At 40.7% G+C, this 16,273-nt stretch overlaps 2 protein-coding genes across 4 annotated transcripts; one reads left to right on the top strand and one right to left on the bottom strand.

The window, feature by feature from the left end:
* Positions 1–237: 237 nt before the first annotated feature.
* Positions 238–6,098, top strand: LOC127969156 (uncharacterized). 2 transcript variants are annotated; one of them, XM_052570929.1, is made up of 14 exons: positions 239–1,106; positions 1,317–1,530; positions 1,687–1,762; positions 1,889–2,172; positions 2,286–2,348; positions 2,630–2,706; positions 2,852–2,905; positions 3,266–3,471; positions 3,619–3,721; positions 3,819–3,981; positions 4,124–4,227; positions 4,441–4,585; positions 4,997–5,123; positions 5,518–6,098. In XM_052570929.1, exons 1-14 carry the CDS (start codon positions 988–990, stop codon positions 5,811–5,813), a joined length of 2,031 nt encoding a protein of 676 aa, XP_052426889.1. In that variant the 5' UTR covers positions 239–987; the 3' UTR covers positions 5,814–6,098. The 2 variants fall into 2 exon arrangements, with proteins under 2 accessions (XP_052426894.1, XP_052426889.1); XM_052570934.1 differs by lacking the exon at positions 2,852–2,905 and having other exon boundaries at positions 238–1,106; positions 3,356–3,471.
* Positions 5,847–9,536, bottom strand: LOC127969290 (uncharacterized). Of its 2 annotated transcripts, none has more exons than XM_052571150.1 (7): positions 9,153–9,536; positions 8,040–8,704; positions 7,895–7,940; positions 7,307–7,335; positions 7,071–7,181; positions 6,661–6,937; positions 5,847–6,327 (listed from the first exon to the last, which is right to left on the bottom strand). In XM_052571150.1, the coding sequence occupies exons 1-7, from the start codon at positions 9,198–9,200 to the stop codon at positions 6,103–6,105; spliced, it is 1,401 nt and encodes a 466-aa protein (XP_052427110.1). In that variant the 5' UTR covers positions 9,201–9,536; the 3' UTR covers positions 5,847–6,102. The 2 variants fall into 2 exon arrangements, with proteins under 2 accessions (XP_052427110.1, XP_052427105.1); XM_052571145.1 differs by having other exon boundaries at positions 7,307–7,398; positions 9,153–9,533.
* Between the last annotated feature and the right edge of the window lie 6,737 nt (positions 9,537–16,273).

Below are 16,273 nucleotides of genomic sequence, written 5' to 3'. Positions count from 1 at the left end.
CGAGTACAACTCTGATTCCTACGACTACGAATTCTTCACTATGAACACAAATTCAAGTTTGTGGGTACGAGTAAAGAACAGTTGAAATGACGTCACTGCCGTCCCAGGGCAGGTAATCGAACCTCGATTCCATCTAACGCGCATGCGTCAAAGGTGAAAGATGGCTAACAACAGACCTGAGGCTGCCAACCTAGGCTCAGCATCACAGGTAAAATAAATAACGTGTTTATTCAACATTTTTTATACGATTTTACTATTTTGATAGCACTTTATAATGATATACATTTCTGCAACTCATAGACGTTATTGCTTTTGCTTGCAACCTATTTACTCGCTGTTAACTAGTGCTAGACGACGTTAGCGTTGATGAAGTGCTCTGTGTTAAAGTAACGTTATAGTTAGTGATGTTAGAACTAAACTGCTCTGTTATCATATGTTTAGCAATGTCGACCAAATCAGTAATGACAACTGAGCCAGATATATGAGTTAACGTCAACCAGCAAGTCATTGGAATGTCAATGAGCATAATGTGCTAATACAAACTTTTGACTCAGTGATTCAGTATCTGCTTTTTATTCACGACCAGAGGACCTGAACGATTGAGGGTAATAAAATAACGTTTAATTAACTTATTGATAAGCAATGCAACATTTGTTCAAAACCAGTCATTCAAGGTCATCAGTACATTCATGCATTCTATTAGCCAGACAGTCAGTTGCTTGAGACCAGCCGCAGGAGGTATGGACTGCACGGGTTCGGACGAGCTTGCTTTTTGGTCTGAATGTGGACCAAGACCCGGGCGTTGACAAGCCCTACTATGATTAATGTGTTTTGCAGGTGTTCTGTGTAATACTAAAAAATACCTATGGCTATAACATTTGGCATTTAGTTATTGTCTTTCTTATTACTCAGGGCCAATTAACAGACATCTTAAGCACAGCTCAAAACCTGGTGTTGCTGTTGAGAAACAGTGCACTGGCAAATGTCATGCCAGTCAGTCAGGGCAGTACAGGTGAAGCTGCTGTTGGACAGGGAGCACAGTCAGTGCCGACAGTGAGGCCTCAGCGCAATGACTCTGGACAGTCTGTGAAACAAGAAATGGCTCGGTAGGATACATGGGTCGTTTGTCTGCATTCATTTTGTAATTGCACACCCAGTGTAGGTACTTTTAGACAAACTAGGCCCCGATTCTAATGTAAGCAAAATATACATAACATAATCAGTCATTGAGAATGTAGATATATTTTAAGTTAGGTTGTTCTGTGTTGATGGATGATAACATATGAGAATAATAGTTTGCCATCTTATATGTTTAGGTCTTTTCCTGGATTTTTCCGAAAGGAGGCAAGAGGCAAAAAGCGTTTTGCACCATATACACCAACACAACCTGGGAAGAGCTTTTTGGTGAACTTTTTTCTTCTTGAAAAGCAACGTGAAAAAACACCAAATGGAGAAGAGGAACTGCAGCTTGTACTGGCTGGCCTTGGAAAACGTTCATTAACCCTTAATGAAAACATCACACATTCAGAGGTATGTAATCTTTAATTAACTTCCTTGCCTAAAGTAATATCTAAAGATTAAAAACACCCATCTTACAATTCATATTAATGCTTGATGTAATAAATATTAGTATGACCAAATAAAAATCATTTTAATACAGTTTTAATCCTGCTTCTGTCATTTTAGTTTTCAGATTTGCTTTTGAGCGCATATCCAAGACTGGCAAATATCTGTGGAGGCTGGTTGCTGCACAAGTCCACAGGTATGTAGGCATATACACTGTATTAATGTCCATGGTTTCAAATTGTGTTTCAATGTACTCCCTAGATGAGTAATTGCTGTATATCCAGATTGGCTATATTTAGTATCTACAACTGTTCAATTTTAGGTGGGGGTGGGCAGCGGAGATTGGCTGTTATTCCTCCAGATTTAAATGGATATACCGGCCAGCAGCTAAAAGCAGTGAGCGGGAATGGAAAATACACAATGTACATTGCTCCTTTACAAGAAGAACTGGATACAATTCCTTTACCACCAGAAGCAAAGGAATTTGAGAAGATGCCCAAAGCTCAGTGTACAACCTGCAAGAAAATGGTTCCGCTTCAGATTCTTCCAGGACACATAAAGGAATGCAAAAAACAACTTGTAGATTTGTGCGATTCTGCTGAAGAAGTATGTTAAAGCTTGGTCTTTTAGGCATTATTTCAGGATTTATTGGATTGAAAAATTACATGTTTTTATTGTGTACTGCGCTGAAAAGTGTTGTTATTGTGTTTCATCCCCAGGAAAGCTGCAAGGAAGAAGATGAAGATGAATGCTCAGCTGCCCTTTGCTACGAGAAAAGCAAGGTAAGATACTTTTTGCTGTTATTTTTAAGTTTAATTTACAAATGCCATTTATCAGCACTCACAAATATATGTAAAAACAGCATTGTAACTTGTAATTGGTCTTTTCCAAGGTATTTTCTTTGCACCAATTGCAGGTCATGGTGTTATACATGTCACTTTGCTGGTGCTATAAATTTAGGCTCTACAAGTGTTGTTTAAGTTTCTTTAGCTTCGATATGTTTTCTTATATTTCAGGAGTAGTGTGATGCTTTATTCACATGCATTGTAAATTCATTTGTTAGACAGCTGAGTGTCCTGTGTGCGGAAATGCATTTCATCCTGAAATCATTGAGTTCCATGCAGCCAGTTGCGGATTACGGTAATGTTGGTTTCAGTGCTACTTTTTTATGTTGAATGTTGATTTGACAATAAATTAGATGTAAGGAGAGTTCCTGCCAAATTTTTACATTTTAAATGTAATTGTTTATTGTTAATTCAGGACAATCTGTTTACTTTGTGTGCAGAACTTCAGATGATGATGGCCATGAGTCAAGTGATCCAATCAGTACCTTTCAAAGGTAAAATTGTATATTAGGGAATTATGGTGGTGAATGATGTTATCTGAACAATAAACCTTTAAAGAGATACTGCAGTATCAATTAGCTTTTTCCTGTTGAAAAGTGATGTTATGTGTGGTCATAAAGAAATCTAGTAATTCAGAAACATGGTATGTTTGTGATATTTTACCCGTTTGGACTTGCATTGAAGCCTCACCTCACTCCTGAGAACGTCACCAGTATAGGAGGATGTGCGAGTATTGTACCAGGCCTAACGGCCACCCTGAGAGACAGTAGCAACCACCTATGAAATCATAAAACCACTCATAGATTTAGTTGTGATTCAAATGTTCAATGTCTGTTTTTATTTATTTTTTTCAGTTCTGAGGATATCTTGAACTGGATCGGTTCTCAAGTTGATGAGACAAACACATTTTCCATCTGTGTGTCGCGAACTGATCTCTACAACAGAGGCATGCAACAGTGGCAACGGCAGAAGAAGACCTCACCCAAATGTAGACTTAAGGTCACATTCTTTGCCGAGGCAGGCATTGATAATGGTGCCCTTACCAAAGAATTCCTCACAGGTACAGGTGTATGTCCATATTTGTTAAATCAGACACATATATGTCAACAGGGGGCCTTTGGTGGTGCAATGGGCTCAAATGCTGATTGGATGAAAAAATGAACATTTGAAGAGACCTTTTGTATTTCATGTATTTGTTGTTTTCCAGAAATGCTGGTAGAAATAGAAAAAAGACTCTTTGTTGAAGGTCCAGATAAGAAAGGGAAGAATCCCGTTTACTGCCTTAACAGTTTGGACTGTAATTACTTCAGGTGTGTAATTAAGTTCTTTTTGCATGTTGTCTTTAAGCGTATTAATTGCAGTACTACTTTAGTTTATATGCAATTGTTTAATTATTCCATTTATTAGGACTGCAGGAGAAGTCATGGCAGCTAGTCTGGCACAAGGCGGACCTTGCCCTAACTTCCTGCGTGAATGGTGCTTCAGTTATCTCTGCTCTGGTGACTCTGACAGCATTCAAGTGTCTGCCAGTGATGTCACAGATTTGGAACTGTCACAGCTAATTGTAAAGGTAAGTCCAATTTTATCACGGTCAATAATAGTATTAACTTCATTATGACATGGATTGCACAAATCTAGTGAGTTGTTTGTTTGACCGTAGAGCACAATTATGCAATGAGAACAACTTTCACTTAACACCAATCGACTTTCAGATAAACACCGCCAATGATGACAACATCAGCGACCTGATTGGTGACATTGTGACCTGCGGATACACTGGAATCGTGTCTGTGGATAAAAGGGACAGCATAATAAGGTATATTAACATTTTTGGTTTTCATTATGGCAAGGGAGTATTGTACAACAATTTGTGACTTGATTTGGATTTTTTTCTTGCAAAGCTATGTTGTGAAACCACTTTTAAATGTCACCAAATTATAATTTAACAATTATATATTTTTTCCTACAGTAAACAGTTTTACCACAAAAGTAGAATCTCCTGATGAAACACTTTTATATTGTCTATTAGAGCTGTTATACTTCACTCCACCATGAGACTCATCCCGATGCTCGACCAGCTCAGAAAAGGCCTGCAGCTCTATGAACTACCAAAGATCATGAATACCCATCAAGACCTTTGCCAACCACTGTTTGTTACAGGGGAAGATGATAAGGTACATTCTTGTCTCAGACACTCTTAGGCCAGACCTGATTTTGTGGTCAACTTAGAGAAGTCCCTGTACATATTGGGGCTTACAGTACCATGGGAGGTTGCCGTTGGGGAAGCATATGAATGGAAAAGCCAGAAGTACACAGAACTAGCAGCCGAGGCAGAACTGTACGGCTGGCATACTCGGGTGCTTCCTGCTGAGGTTGGATGTGGAGAGTTTGTAGTCATTTTAACAACCAGGCTCCTCAAGGATGTGGGGATTCGTTCCAAAAAAAGTGCAGATTCTTCATAGGGATTGTAACAACACGTCCTAGTAGCTCGACATGGGTTTCTGGTTGCTTTTAATTAAGCATTTATTTTTTTCTGCAAGAATTACTATGTTGAATGCAGACTGAAATGTATTTTCTTCTTAAAGGTAGATGCAGTCTTCATTTTGGAGAACAGCCGCCCTGTCTTCAGTGAGATTGGTTCTGCCAAACACCGCATGGAAACAAATATCATGAACTTTTTCCAGGACTACCTTCAGGAAATTGAGGATTCTGGTGTGTTTTAGCCAATATTGAATAATATAGAAGTAGTAAGCTTTTCTTCTGCTGTCCTGCAGTAATTTTTATACAGCACAGTGGAAATGGCTAGCTATGAATTTACATACTCCAATAAATTCACAAGCCTTAATATATCTTTTGCAGAATCTTGATGTAAAATGTGAAATTTAATATTATGACCTCTAGAATAACACTGCTTCATGAAATTTTACAGACAGCCAGGGCTTTTAACACCCCCTGCTCCCAACCCAAAAAGGGGCCATGCTTAACATGTTAATCTGATTTAATTGAGGGATTGTATTAACTAATTGTATTAAGTTGAAAAACTATTAAAAAGATGCTGCCTTCCTTTAGTTATCCAGACTTACATTTAATCTCTTTTTTTTTTAAGAACAAGATGGCCCAAGCAACAACAGTATTGCTCCAGAAAGTTTGACTGTTGGACGAATCATGCAGTGGCTCACCGGACAGGGACACAAGCCCCTTCTGCCTAGTGAAAAGAAGGACTTTGTCATAAATGTGAAATTCCACCATGACTGTGACACACAGCACACTGTTTGTTTTCCTATTGTCAGCGCCTGCAGTCGTACAGTCACATTTCCCTCAGCACACCTGAAAACATTCAGTGAATTCAAAAACATTATGACATTAGCAATATGCCATGGGCAAACTTTTGACAGGGTGTAACAAGTAACTGCATAAGTCAAAATAGGCATTGAATTGTTTTGTTTTATTGCCATTTTATTTGCCATTTTCTTGTTTCTGTGAATAACTTTATTCATTGTTACAAAACCATTGTTTTGCTGTTATTAATGGTTCACTTTAAAACCAAAATGAATGAGGAGTTAGTTTTTTACCTCACTGTTACTCCCGTGATAAAATGAAGTAATATCACAGCAAGCCTTTTGTAACTGGCAGTCTGTTTGCAAATGTTCAACTTCATTCCATTAAATCTTTTGTAAGGACTGCTTATATCTTAGGTGATTCTTTGTGTCACACATAGACTTTCAATGCACTGAACCATTGATATATAAATGTCTCTGCCAAATGATTCTGACGATGCAGAGGGATCGATCATGGACTGTACAGTTTCCATACTAGCTGGAGTCAGCGGGCACTCAATTTCTGGGACTTCAACTCCATAAGGTTCTTCAGGCACACCATCAAACATCTCCCAGTCAGTTCCAAACAGCTCCGTGTTCTGAAAATAATGTTATTTTGTATGAAACAACATTTAGAAATATTTGAAAACACTGCCAAGCACACATTGACATACAAAGGCCTAGTGCAGTGACTAAAGGAAATGAAAATCAAAATTAAGCTCAGTTGACTGTCTAATTGTGTGCTTAAGTGAAGCAACACACTACTCTTACATACTTCTATATTATTATTCAATAACTTTCTTCAAGAGTTATTGACACCATTCAAAAACTTTAAATTTCAGCTTTTTATATAAGTCTAAATCGACACTTTCAGGTTGAAAACATTTGAACTGCATTTTTTAACTGCACTTTGAGAGATAGCTTCAACAAACCTGCAAATCTTCATCTGCGTCACAAGGGTTCTGCATGTGACCCATAACCCAGAGTTGGTTAGGGGTGAGTCCACCTTCAGATCGTAAGGGATGGTTGTCCCAGCCTTCAGTGAATGTGTGAAGGGTCTCTGCCAGACGCGGAAGGAACACATAATGGGCACAAAACAGATGGACAGCATCTGACAAATCCAACAGGCCATCTTCTTCTAGACTGTGAAGAACTTCATAGTAAAGATGAGTGACAGAGGTCCAGACATCTCGCCATAGGCGTTCAATCCTAAATAAGAAATAACAGGCCTTATTCAACTCAAAAGTAATCATTCACATAGTCTTACTTAAAATACTTTCCAACAATGATTTAACATTCTCACTATGAATATACTGTAGATTATGTAAATTATCATTTTAACCTTTGGTTGTGTACGCTTCGCCCAGCGATGAAGCTCCCTCTTCCGGTGCCTTTAACACTGAACATGGTTTCAGCAATTGCGACATTTTCAACGCCTTCATCTCCCCTGACCCTGGAAAATGAATAGGGGAAATGCTCAGTTATAATTATCATTTATCACAACAGAATATTCCATTGAACATTACTGAAATGATCAACAAGAGCATAGAAACAGTAGCACAAGATATCACTATTTACCTGGAAGGCCAGCCAAAGTTTTCCACTGCCTTGAGGAAAAATGAAAGGGCAGTGTTTGAGCAGTTATTTGTTGCTGGTTCCAGATACAGTATCTATACAGACAACAGAGTTTCATATAGTGAATCTGCAAACGTTTAAATATACTCACATTGCCTACTGCACACACAATAATGACTTAGGTTAAAGTATATTACCAAATGTAATGCACCAAAAATTTGCTCATTAAACGTGACTTTTGCTGTGCACATGGATAAATGCACAATATTAAACTGCATGTAATCAACTACTGTTGTCCTTTATTTTGATATTTTTACTTTTCATCTGACCCAACTGTCTTGTTTTTCTTAATGTCTTAATTCAATGGAGAAACGAAAAAATGAATTTGCAAAAACAAAATCAGACAGTTATTTGAATTTGGTTTTGTCATTATACGTTTTGGATTCAAAAATGAAAAAAAAAAAAATAATAATAATAATAATACGGACGGACCCATATGCAGTCTATCAACAGTGAATACATGAACACAAACATATACAGGAAGAATAAAGCACTATAATAAAAGCAGTAAAAAAAAAAAAAGTGATGCACCTTTCTTGAGTAACCATCTATTGCTCCAAATATGACGATGTTGTACCTTGAAATTAAAAGGATGAGATGACAATGAGCAGTCAATGAAAAGAGCTGCATTAACTCAACACCCATAATAAAGTACATAAATAAATGAATATCTTACCTTATGAGCTTATGGTTAGTGTCCACGTGCACTAATGACAAAGGCCGCTGTACGAAGTATGTCCTCCTGACGATGCAACCCAGCTGTGTCATTCTTTCCAAAATTCCTGGAGCGTCAACTCTGTGCATGGACTCCTTGATGCGATTCCACTGAACTCTATGTCCATTTGATTGGAGACAACCTTTAACCATTCTGTATCCTGCGTTTGGGATCCTGGTTTTTATGGAGATGACAGCATCATCCAGTTCACTGTCAGATAAACTGCTGTATGTAAGTCTTGTGGACAACCTGAGTTCATGCATACGCCGGAAAATTGTACTTTGGCTGACACCCAGCAGGTTGGCGATACAAGACACTGGTAAGGGCATGTCAATGAGCCGGGACAGCAGCTCCTCAGAAAAACAAAATTTTGGTCGGCCGCGTCCTCCTTCTCTAATAAAAACACAAGGACTCTCTTGGGAAAGAGCTGCGTGGATCATTCTTTGAAGGGATAAAAGACACTCCACAATTTCAGCTGGGATGTTTAAAATGCTAGATGCAGATGTCAGAATAAAGGCTTCCTGATTTACAACGTACTGGAAGTAGTCCAAATTAAAGTATGGTTGACTTAACGTGTCAGTGATCCTTGATTCCAGACGCTGCAGTAACTGAGTAGCCAGTGGTCCCTGTAAATGCCAAAATACATATTAGATGCAATACATGGTACCGTTACCTTAGCCGTACCAATTCAACATTATGTAACGTTAGGCTAAATAGACATTCAAAACATTACAACTGAAGTATGTTTGCAAACTAATAGGCGTAACTAAGTTAACGTTATCATTATTTTGCAAGCTAAAGCAATTACTTCGTCTGTTCATTACTGATTTGGTCGACATTGCTAAACATATGATAACAGAGCAGTTTAGTTCTAACATCACTAACTATAACGTTACTTTAACACAGAGCACTTCATCAACGCTAACGTCGTCTAGCACTAGTTAACAGCGAGTAAATAGGTTGCAAGCAAAAGCAATAACGTCTATGAGTTGCAGAAATGTATATCATTATAAAGTGCTATCAAAATAGTAAAATCGTATAAAAAATGTTGAATAAACACGTTATTTATTTTACCTGTGATGCTGAGCCTAGGTTGGCAGCCTCAGGTCTGTTGTTAGCCATCTTTCACCTTTGACGCATGCGCGTTAGATGGAATCGAGGTTCGATTACCTGCCCTGGGACGGCAGTGACGTCATTTCAACTGTTCTTTACTCGTACCCACAAACTTGAATTTGTGTTCATAGTGAAGAATTCGTAGTCGTAGGAATCAGAGTTGTACTCGTGAATGTTTACAGTCATAGCTTCTAGAGTCACACTCACATAAAAACACAAATGTAATTTTATTGACTCACGTGTATGAAAACGTAATTTTGCGTGACTAAGTTAATTTACGCACAAATGTTTAAAAATACGAATATGAATGCTTAAAGTTGTGCATACATCTTTTTGAAAGTGATCTTACACCATACTATCCTAGCCCACGAATTTCCAATCCGTGTGCTCAGATTTTGTAAACCATACCCTCAGTTTTTGAATCTGTACCCACAAATTCATAATCTGCGCGCACACTTTCGCATTCCGTTCCCATGGATTTGTAAACTGTAGCCTACTCACGGATTCATGCAGCCAGCTCCTACGTGTTAACATACAGTTTTAATGAATATTATTATGTGGAATGGGTCTACAGCAAAGTGTCTTAAGTGATTCTCTGTATGTTTTTCTCATACAGGTGAAACATTGTTGAAAACATGCAGTCTGTCTCTACTGTGGAGTCACTGGCTTTCAGTTAGCCCCTTAGCATGATAACATAGATTTCATTTTTAAACAGCATATATATATATATATATATATATATATATATATATATACACACTTTAGTATTTGATCCTGAATATATTATTCAGGTGTTTTGTTTTTTATTTCAGAAATCCTTATGATAAACAATATTCAGTTTGTGCTGGTCTGACTAAATCAAAATAGTGTTTAAAAATTACTTTCTGTTTTACTTTGTGTTTGTATAGACCATAATGCATAAAAGCCCATTAATGGGAACATTAAAGAAAGGTCTTTAAAAAAGTAACTAAAGTTACTTTTAACAGTAATGCATTACTTTTTGGTGTAAAGTAATTTGTAAAGTGTAAAGTCGTTTGAAATAAAAATGCCAATTAAACCTTTGTAATTTATATAGTACTATTCACAATTTTGAAATACACAGGCCTACACTTTATTGGCTGAATAACTTTTATGTTTATGTTTTTTTAACATTTACACACACATATAAGCAGCTCACTCACTGCAAAGTCTTGTTTAGCCAGTCTGACATTTCCGAGCGTTTTCCTTGTGTTTTCCTTCTGTACCTGACCTTTGGATTGTTTATACCGACTCTGATTCTCTGCTGCCTGCCCCCGACATCTGCTTGTTTCTGTTATCGATTCTGATTATCCCTACATACCTGACGCCGTTACTGATCATTCTCATCATTAAAGTTCTGCACATGGATCCGAACGTCTCTGTCTCATCATTACAGAAGACTTCGCCATACCAGGATCCAGCAGCCCAGTATCCCCTTGTCACTGAGGTATCGGTTCCTGTTTCAATGTCGGCATATCACCAATCCAGCCTAACCACAGATCCAGTTGACCTGCTGTTAAATCTAAAGCAAGGAGATCGATCTATTAAGGACTATGTTCAACAGTTCTGTGAATTGGTATATCGAGTTCCTCTAGACGATGAAGTCTTGTTTAAGGATTTATTCCGTTTTGGACTCAATGAACCAGTAAAATCATGGTTACCTAGAGGGGAGTTTAATTGCAGCTTAAGGGATATAATAGACTTTTCGCTCTTGTTATGTGGTTCTCCTTTCACTGTGGGAGAGGCAGAGGACTTTAAAGCCCCAAAACCACTGCACAAGATGGCTGCCATCCCAGCGCCGCTGCACAATATGGCCGCCAGCCCAGCGCCACAGCACAAGATGGCCGCCAGCTCAGAGCAACAGCACCAGATGGCCGCCACAGTGCCACCGACTCGCCACCATAGAGGGTGGAGGAGGAGGAGACGGGCGTCTACCGTTCCTCAAAGCGCGGAGATCATTCCCGAGGCGGTGCCCGAGGCCGGTACCGAGGCGGTGCCCGAGGCCGTTCCAGACGCGGTGCCCGAAGCCGAGGCATTTCACGTCTCTACAGGCAGTGCCCGTGGACTTTCCAGAGTCGAGTCAAGTGCTCGTGGACCCTCCAGAGTTGAGTCAGGTGTTCGTGGACCCTCCAGAGCCAGGGCTAGTCACCGATGACCCTCCAGAGCCAGGGCCAGTCACCGTTGTCCCTCCAGAGCCAGGGCTAGTCACCGATGACCCTCCAGAGCCAGGGCTAGTCACCGTCGACTTTCCAGAGTCAAGTAAGGTCACCGTTGATCAGGTCCCCGTTGATTTCCCAGAACCTAGCCAGGTCACCGTTGATCAGGCCCCCGTCGACTTTCCAGAGTCAAGTCAGGTCACTGTTGATCAGGTCCCTGTTGATTTTCCGGTGTCTAGTCAGGTACCCGTTGACCATTCAGAGATGGGTCAAGTCACCCCTGACCGTCCAGAGACAGGTCAAGTCACCTCTAACACCCAAGAGTCAAGTAAAACAACAGTTAAACTTCATGAGCCAAGACAAGTCACATTTGATCCTCAGGAACCTAGTCAGGTCACCGTTGATCAGGTCCCCGTTGATTTCACAGAACTTAGTCAGGTCACCGTTGATCAGGTCCCTGTTGATTTCACAGAACCTAGTCAGGTCCCTGTTGATCAGGTCCCCATTGATTTCACAGAACTTAGTCAGGTCACCGTTAATCAGGTCCCCGTTGATCAGGTCCCCGTTGATTTCACAGAACCTAGTCAGGTCACCGTTGATCAGGTCCCCGTCGACTTTCCAGAGTCAAGTCAGGTCACTGTTGATCAGGTCCCTGTTGATTTTCCGGTGTCTAGTCAGGTACCCGTTGACCATCCAGAGACAGGTCAAGTCACCTCTAACACCCAAAAGGTCAAGTAAAACAACAGTTAAACTTCATGATCACATTTGATCCTCAGGAACCAAGTCAAGTCACCAATGATCTTCATGAGCAAAGTCAAGTCACCAATGATCTTCATGAGCAAAGTCAAGTCACCCTTTACCTCCGTGAACTAAGTCAAGTCACAGTTGATCCTCAGGAAACAAGTCAAGTCACAGTTGATCCTCAGGAACCAAGTCAAGTCACCAGTGATCTTCATGAGCAAAGTCAAGTCACCAATGATCTTCATGATTAAATTCAGGTCACCAATGATCTTCATGAGCAAAGTCAAGTCACCATTAACCTCCGTGAACTAAGTCAAGTCACAGTTGATCCTCAGGAACCAAGTCAAGTCACCAACGATTTTCATGAGCAAAGTCAAGTCATCAATGATCTTCATGAGCAAAGTCAAGTCACCATTTACCTCCGTGAACTAAGTCAAGTCATAGTTGATCTTCATGAACCCAGTCAAGTCACCACAGATCTACCAGAGCCTCGTCACACCTCAGCCGAACTCCCAGAGCCTCGTCACATCTCAGAGCTCTCGTCTTATCCTGTCACGACCAGGGAGGCCGTCAATGAGCTGTCATTCATTCCGGTCAGGGCTACGGAGACCATACACCAACTCTCTGTCTGTCCTGTCATGGCCACGGAGGCCGGCTACCATCTCATCACGGCCACGGAGGCCGCTATTAACCTGTTAATGTTCTCTGTTTCAGTCCTACCAGAGGAGACTTACTCTCCTGTGCCATCGACTCCACTGTGGTGGTCCTCTGCACCGCCCTGGTGGGCTTCTGTGTCGTCTGCTCGGCTGTGGTGGTCCTCTGCAACGCCCTGGTGGGCTTCTGTCCCGTCTTCTCAGCTGTGGTGGTCCTCTGCTTTGCCCTGGTGGGCTTCTGTCCCATCTTCTCGGCTGTGGTGGTCCTCTACTCCTCCCTGGTGGGCTCCAGCTCCACCTGCTCTATTCTGGTGGGCTCCCACGCCACCTGCTCTGCTTTGGTGGACCCTTGTTCCCGAGTTAGGCCCATGGCAGGCTCCTGTTCCCGAGGTAAGCCCTGTCCCGAGTTAAACCCACGGTGGGCCCCTGTTTCCTATGTCAGGCCCAGGAGGGGCTCCTGTTTTCCCGAGTTAGGCCCAGGAAGGGCTCCATTTCCGCCTGCTCTGCCCCGGTCCCCGACCACTGCACTTCCTCATGGACCTGGCCCTCCATCCCTCCCCCTGTGCCGCTTCCGCTCCACCGCCCTCTTAGATTGTTTTGAGCGTCTGGAAGCCGCTCCTTTGGGGGGGGGGCTATGTCACGAACATTAGATGGAGTGCCCATGAGCTTTAGTAGAGGGCACTCCACTCAAGACCATTCCACCCATCAACCACCAGATGTCACTTGGACACTAGCACCTCTCATACTGTTGCACCACACCCAAACTACATTACCCGTAAATCACTGCATCACAATCACCCTGCCACACATGCACCTCATTCATCAGCCAATTTCCTTGCCACACCTGCACCTCATTTACACACATACATATAAGCAGCACACTCACTCTCACTCACTGCGAAGTCTTGTTTAGCCAGTCTGACATTTCCGAGCGTTTTCCTTGTGTTTTCCTTCCTTCCTTGTGTTTTCCGTTACTGATCATTGACTGTCTGACCATTCTCATCAAAGTTCTGCACATGTATCCGAACGTCTCTGTCTCATCATTACACACGCACACAATCAATCTATATATATATATATATATATATATATATATATATATATATATACATATATATTCCGTATTTTCCGGACTATAAATAGTTTGGCTAGTCCTGTGACTTATAGTCGGGTGCGACTTATTTATTGAAATTAATTTGACATGAACCGAGAGAAATGAACCAAGGGAAAACATCATTACCATCTTCAGCCATGAAAGGGCACTTTATGTTGCTCAGTGCTCCTGTAGTCTATTGTAAACTGAGAACATAGAGCGCCCTCTCGCATCTGTAGACGGTAATGTTTTCTTTTGGTTCTTGGTTCTTAATAAATGAGACTTATAGTCCTTATATTTATATTTGTTTTTTTCCTCATTTTTGGACTAATGCGACTTATACTCAGGTGCGACTTATAGTCCGAAAAATACGGTATAAAATGTTGTTTTGACTTTTTTTCTCTCACTACTGGGAATTTTCCCTTACACTGCTGTGTATCTCATCACCACGGTAAGCAGGGAGGGGACCAGAGCATATTACAGTGTCTGACATCGTGCTTGCAAGTTCAGACACCTCTTTAACACTCCATTATGGGCTGAAAGTGCTCTACCTAACTTAAAATTGTAAGTTTCCTACTTCAGTGTGTTACACACATAATTTTGGTGTCTTTGGAAAGAAAACCCTCTGGGCTTTGATAATGCTCAAAAATATTAAAAGTTATAGACGGTTTCAACGGCAACAACATAAACAAACGTTACTGCGCATGCGCGGCTTTGTGGACCTAACTTAACTTCCGGTAGAGTTCCGCAAATAACAAAAACAACAGCAAACTCCATCTAGAGTAGATTTCTAATAATAAGCTAAATATATAGCAATTAAATTAGGTAGCAAGTAGGTAAAACTATGTCTAGTCATTATTATTTGGGGTTACCAGTAGATGAAAAGAACCATTATTTGACAAACTTAAATGCGACAAAGTTACACTACCAGACCCGTTCTAAAAAATTTTGAGGCAAGAATGTTTTTCTGCAGACCTATCTGATTTACCGGAGGTCAGTCAGGTACACATCTTTGAATACCTAGTCGAGAAGGAATGTGTATATACAAGGGAGGCGTTCAAGGCATATCGCAGCTTGGATGCGTATAACCATTTTCATTCCGGAAAAGTTAAACGGATTCTAACCTATACGAATGGAAATACCTGTGATGTTTACGGGGAAATTGAAGCGGGTCAGACGCTTTCAAAGAGCTACTCCGCCTGGATCGTTGTGAGGAAGTCTAGCGAAGTCCAGAGTGGGCATTGTACCTGCATGACAGGGTAAGTATGGTTGTCTAACTAAACAATACAGCTAACGTTACGTTTTACAGTAGCATTTAGATAACCCATTTAAATAAAATGTCTATCTGGATCTGTGCAGCAATGGAGAGGTGTGTAGTCATGTGGGTATGATTTTAGTTGCTGTGGAGCAGTGTGTCCAGGATGGATTCCAGAGTGGCCCATCTGTCACTTCAAAACCAAGTGTTTGGTCACGGGTGACTAAGAAGGGGAGCTTTTTTTGCAATGATTATATTTAATAAATTAAATAATTATTGGTATTTTGCACAACATTACATATATCATGGCTATTTTCCTTAATAATTATTTTTATAAAGTATGTTTATTAGGGGTGTAACGATACGCGTATTCGTATTGTACCGTTCGGTACGAGGCTTTCGGTTTGGTACGCGGTACGCATTATGTATACCGAACGGTTCATTGGACTAATTAATTATGTTTGAAAAAAAAAAAAGAGAAATATAATGATATGCGTTCAACAAGGTAGCCCAATAACCCAAACGACGTAACAGGCAACGCTCCTGACACTCCCGAAGAAGAAAAAAACACCAACTTATAGTTAATTGTTTATGTTAGGATACTCAGTCCGGCGCTCGCTCACTCAGTACGCGCTGAAGGCTCGTTGCAAAATGGCCAATGCGTTTAACAGACCAGAAATAGAAGATCCTCCAATAACCAACAGGTCTGGTGTTTGGGTGCACTTTGGATTCCCTTTAAGCTATAATGGTGATGGCAAGAGAGTGGTGGATAGAAAAAAACAACGGTATGTCGCATCTGCTACATGACAATAGGGTACACCAGCGGGAATAAAAAAAAAAAAAAAAAAAAAACCGCGGGAATACTTGAAACATGTCAACTGGTTTACGCCGACATCACCTTATTGTGTCAGTATCTGGGAAAAGACGAAAAAAAGGAGAAACATACACGCAACAAACTATTCCCGCAGAATTTAGACACCGGTACACCATTATAGCTTACAGGGAATCCAAAGTGCAACCAAACACCAGACCTGTTGGTTATTGGAGGATCTTCTATTTCTGGTCTGTTAAATGCATTTCTGACATTTTGCAACGAGCCTTCGGGGCCGTTCACATATCGCGCCTAAAAACGCGATATGTGAACACATATCCTTTCCAAAGCGCTC

Source organism: Carassius gibelio, chromosome A4 (assembly GCF_023724105.1).
Source record: "Carassius gibelio isolate Cgi1373 ecotype wild population from Czech Republic chromosome A4, carGib1.2-hapl.c, whole genome shotgun sequence".
NCBI classification, from domain to species: domain Eukaryota; kingdom Metazoa; phylum Chordata; class Actinopteri; order Cypriniformes; family Cyprinidae; genus Carassius; species Carassius gibelio.
The sequence above is the reverse complement of the archived record's forward strand: the minus strand, read 5'-3'. Positions and strand labels throughout refer to the sequence as shown.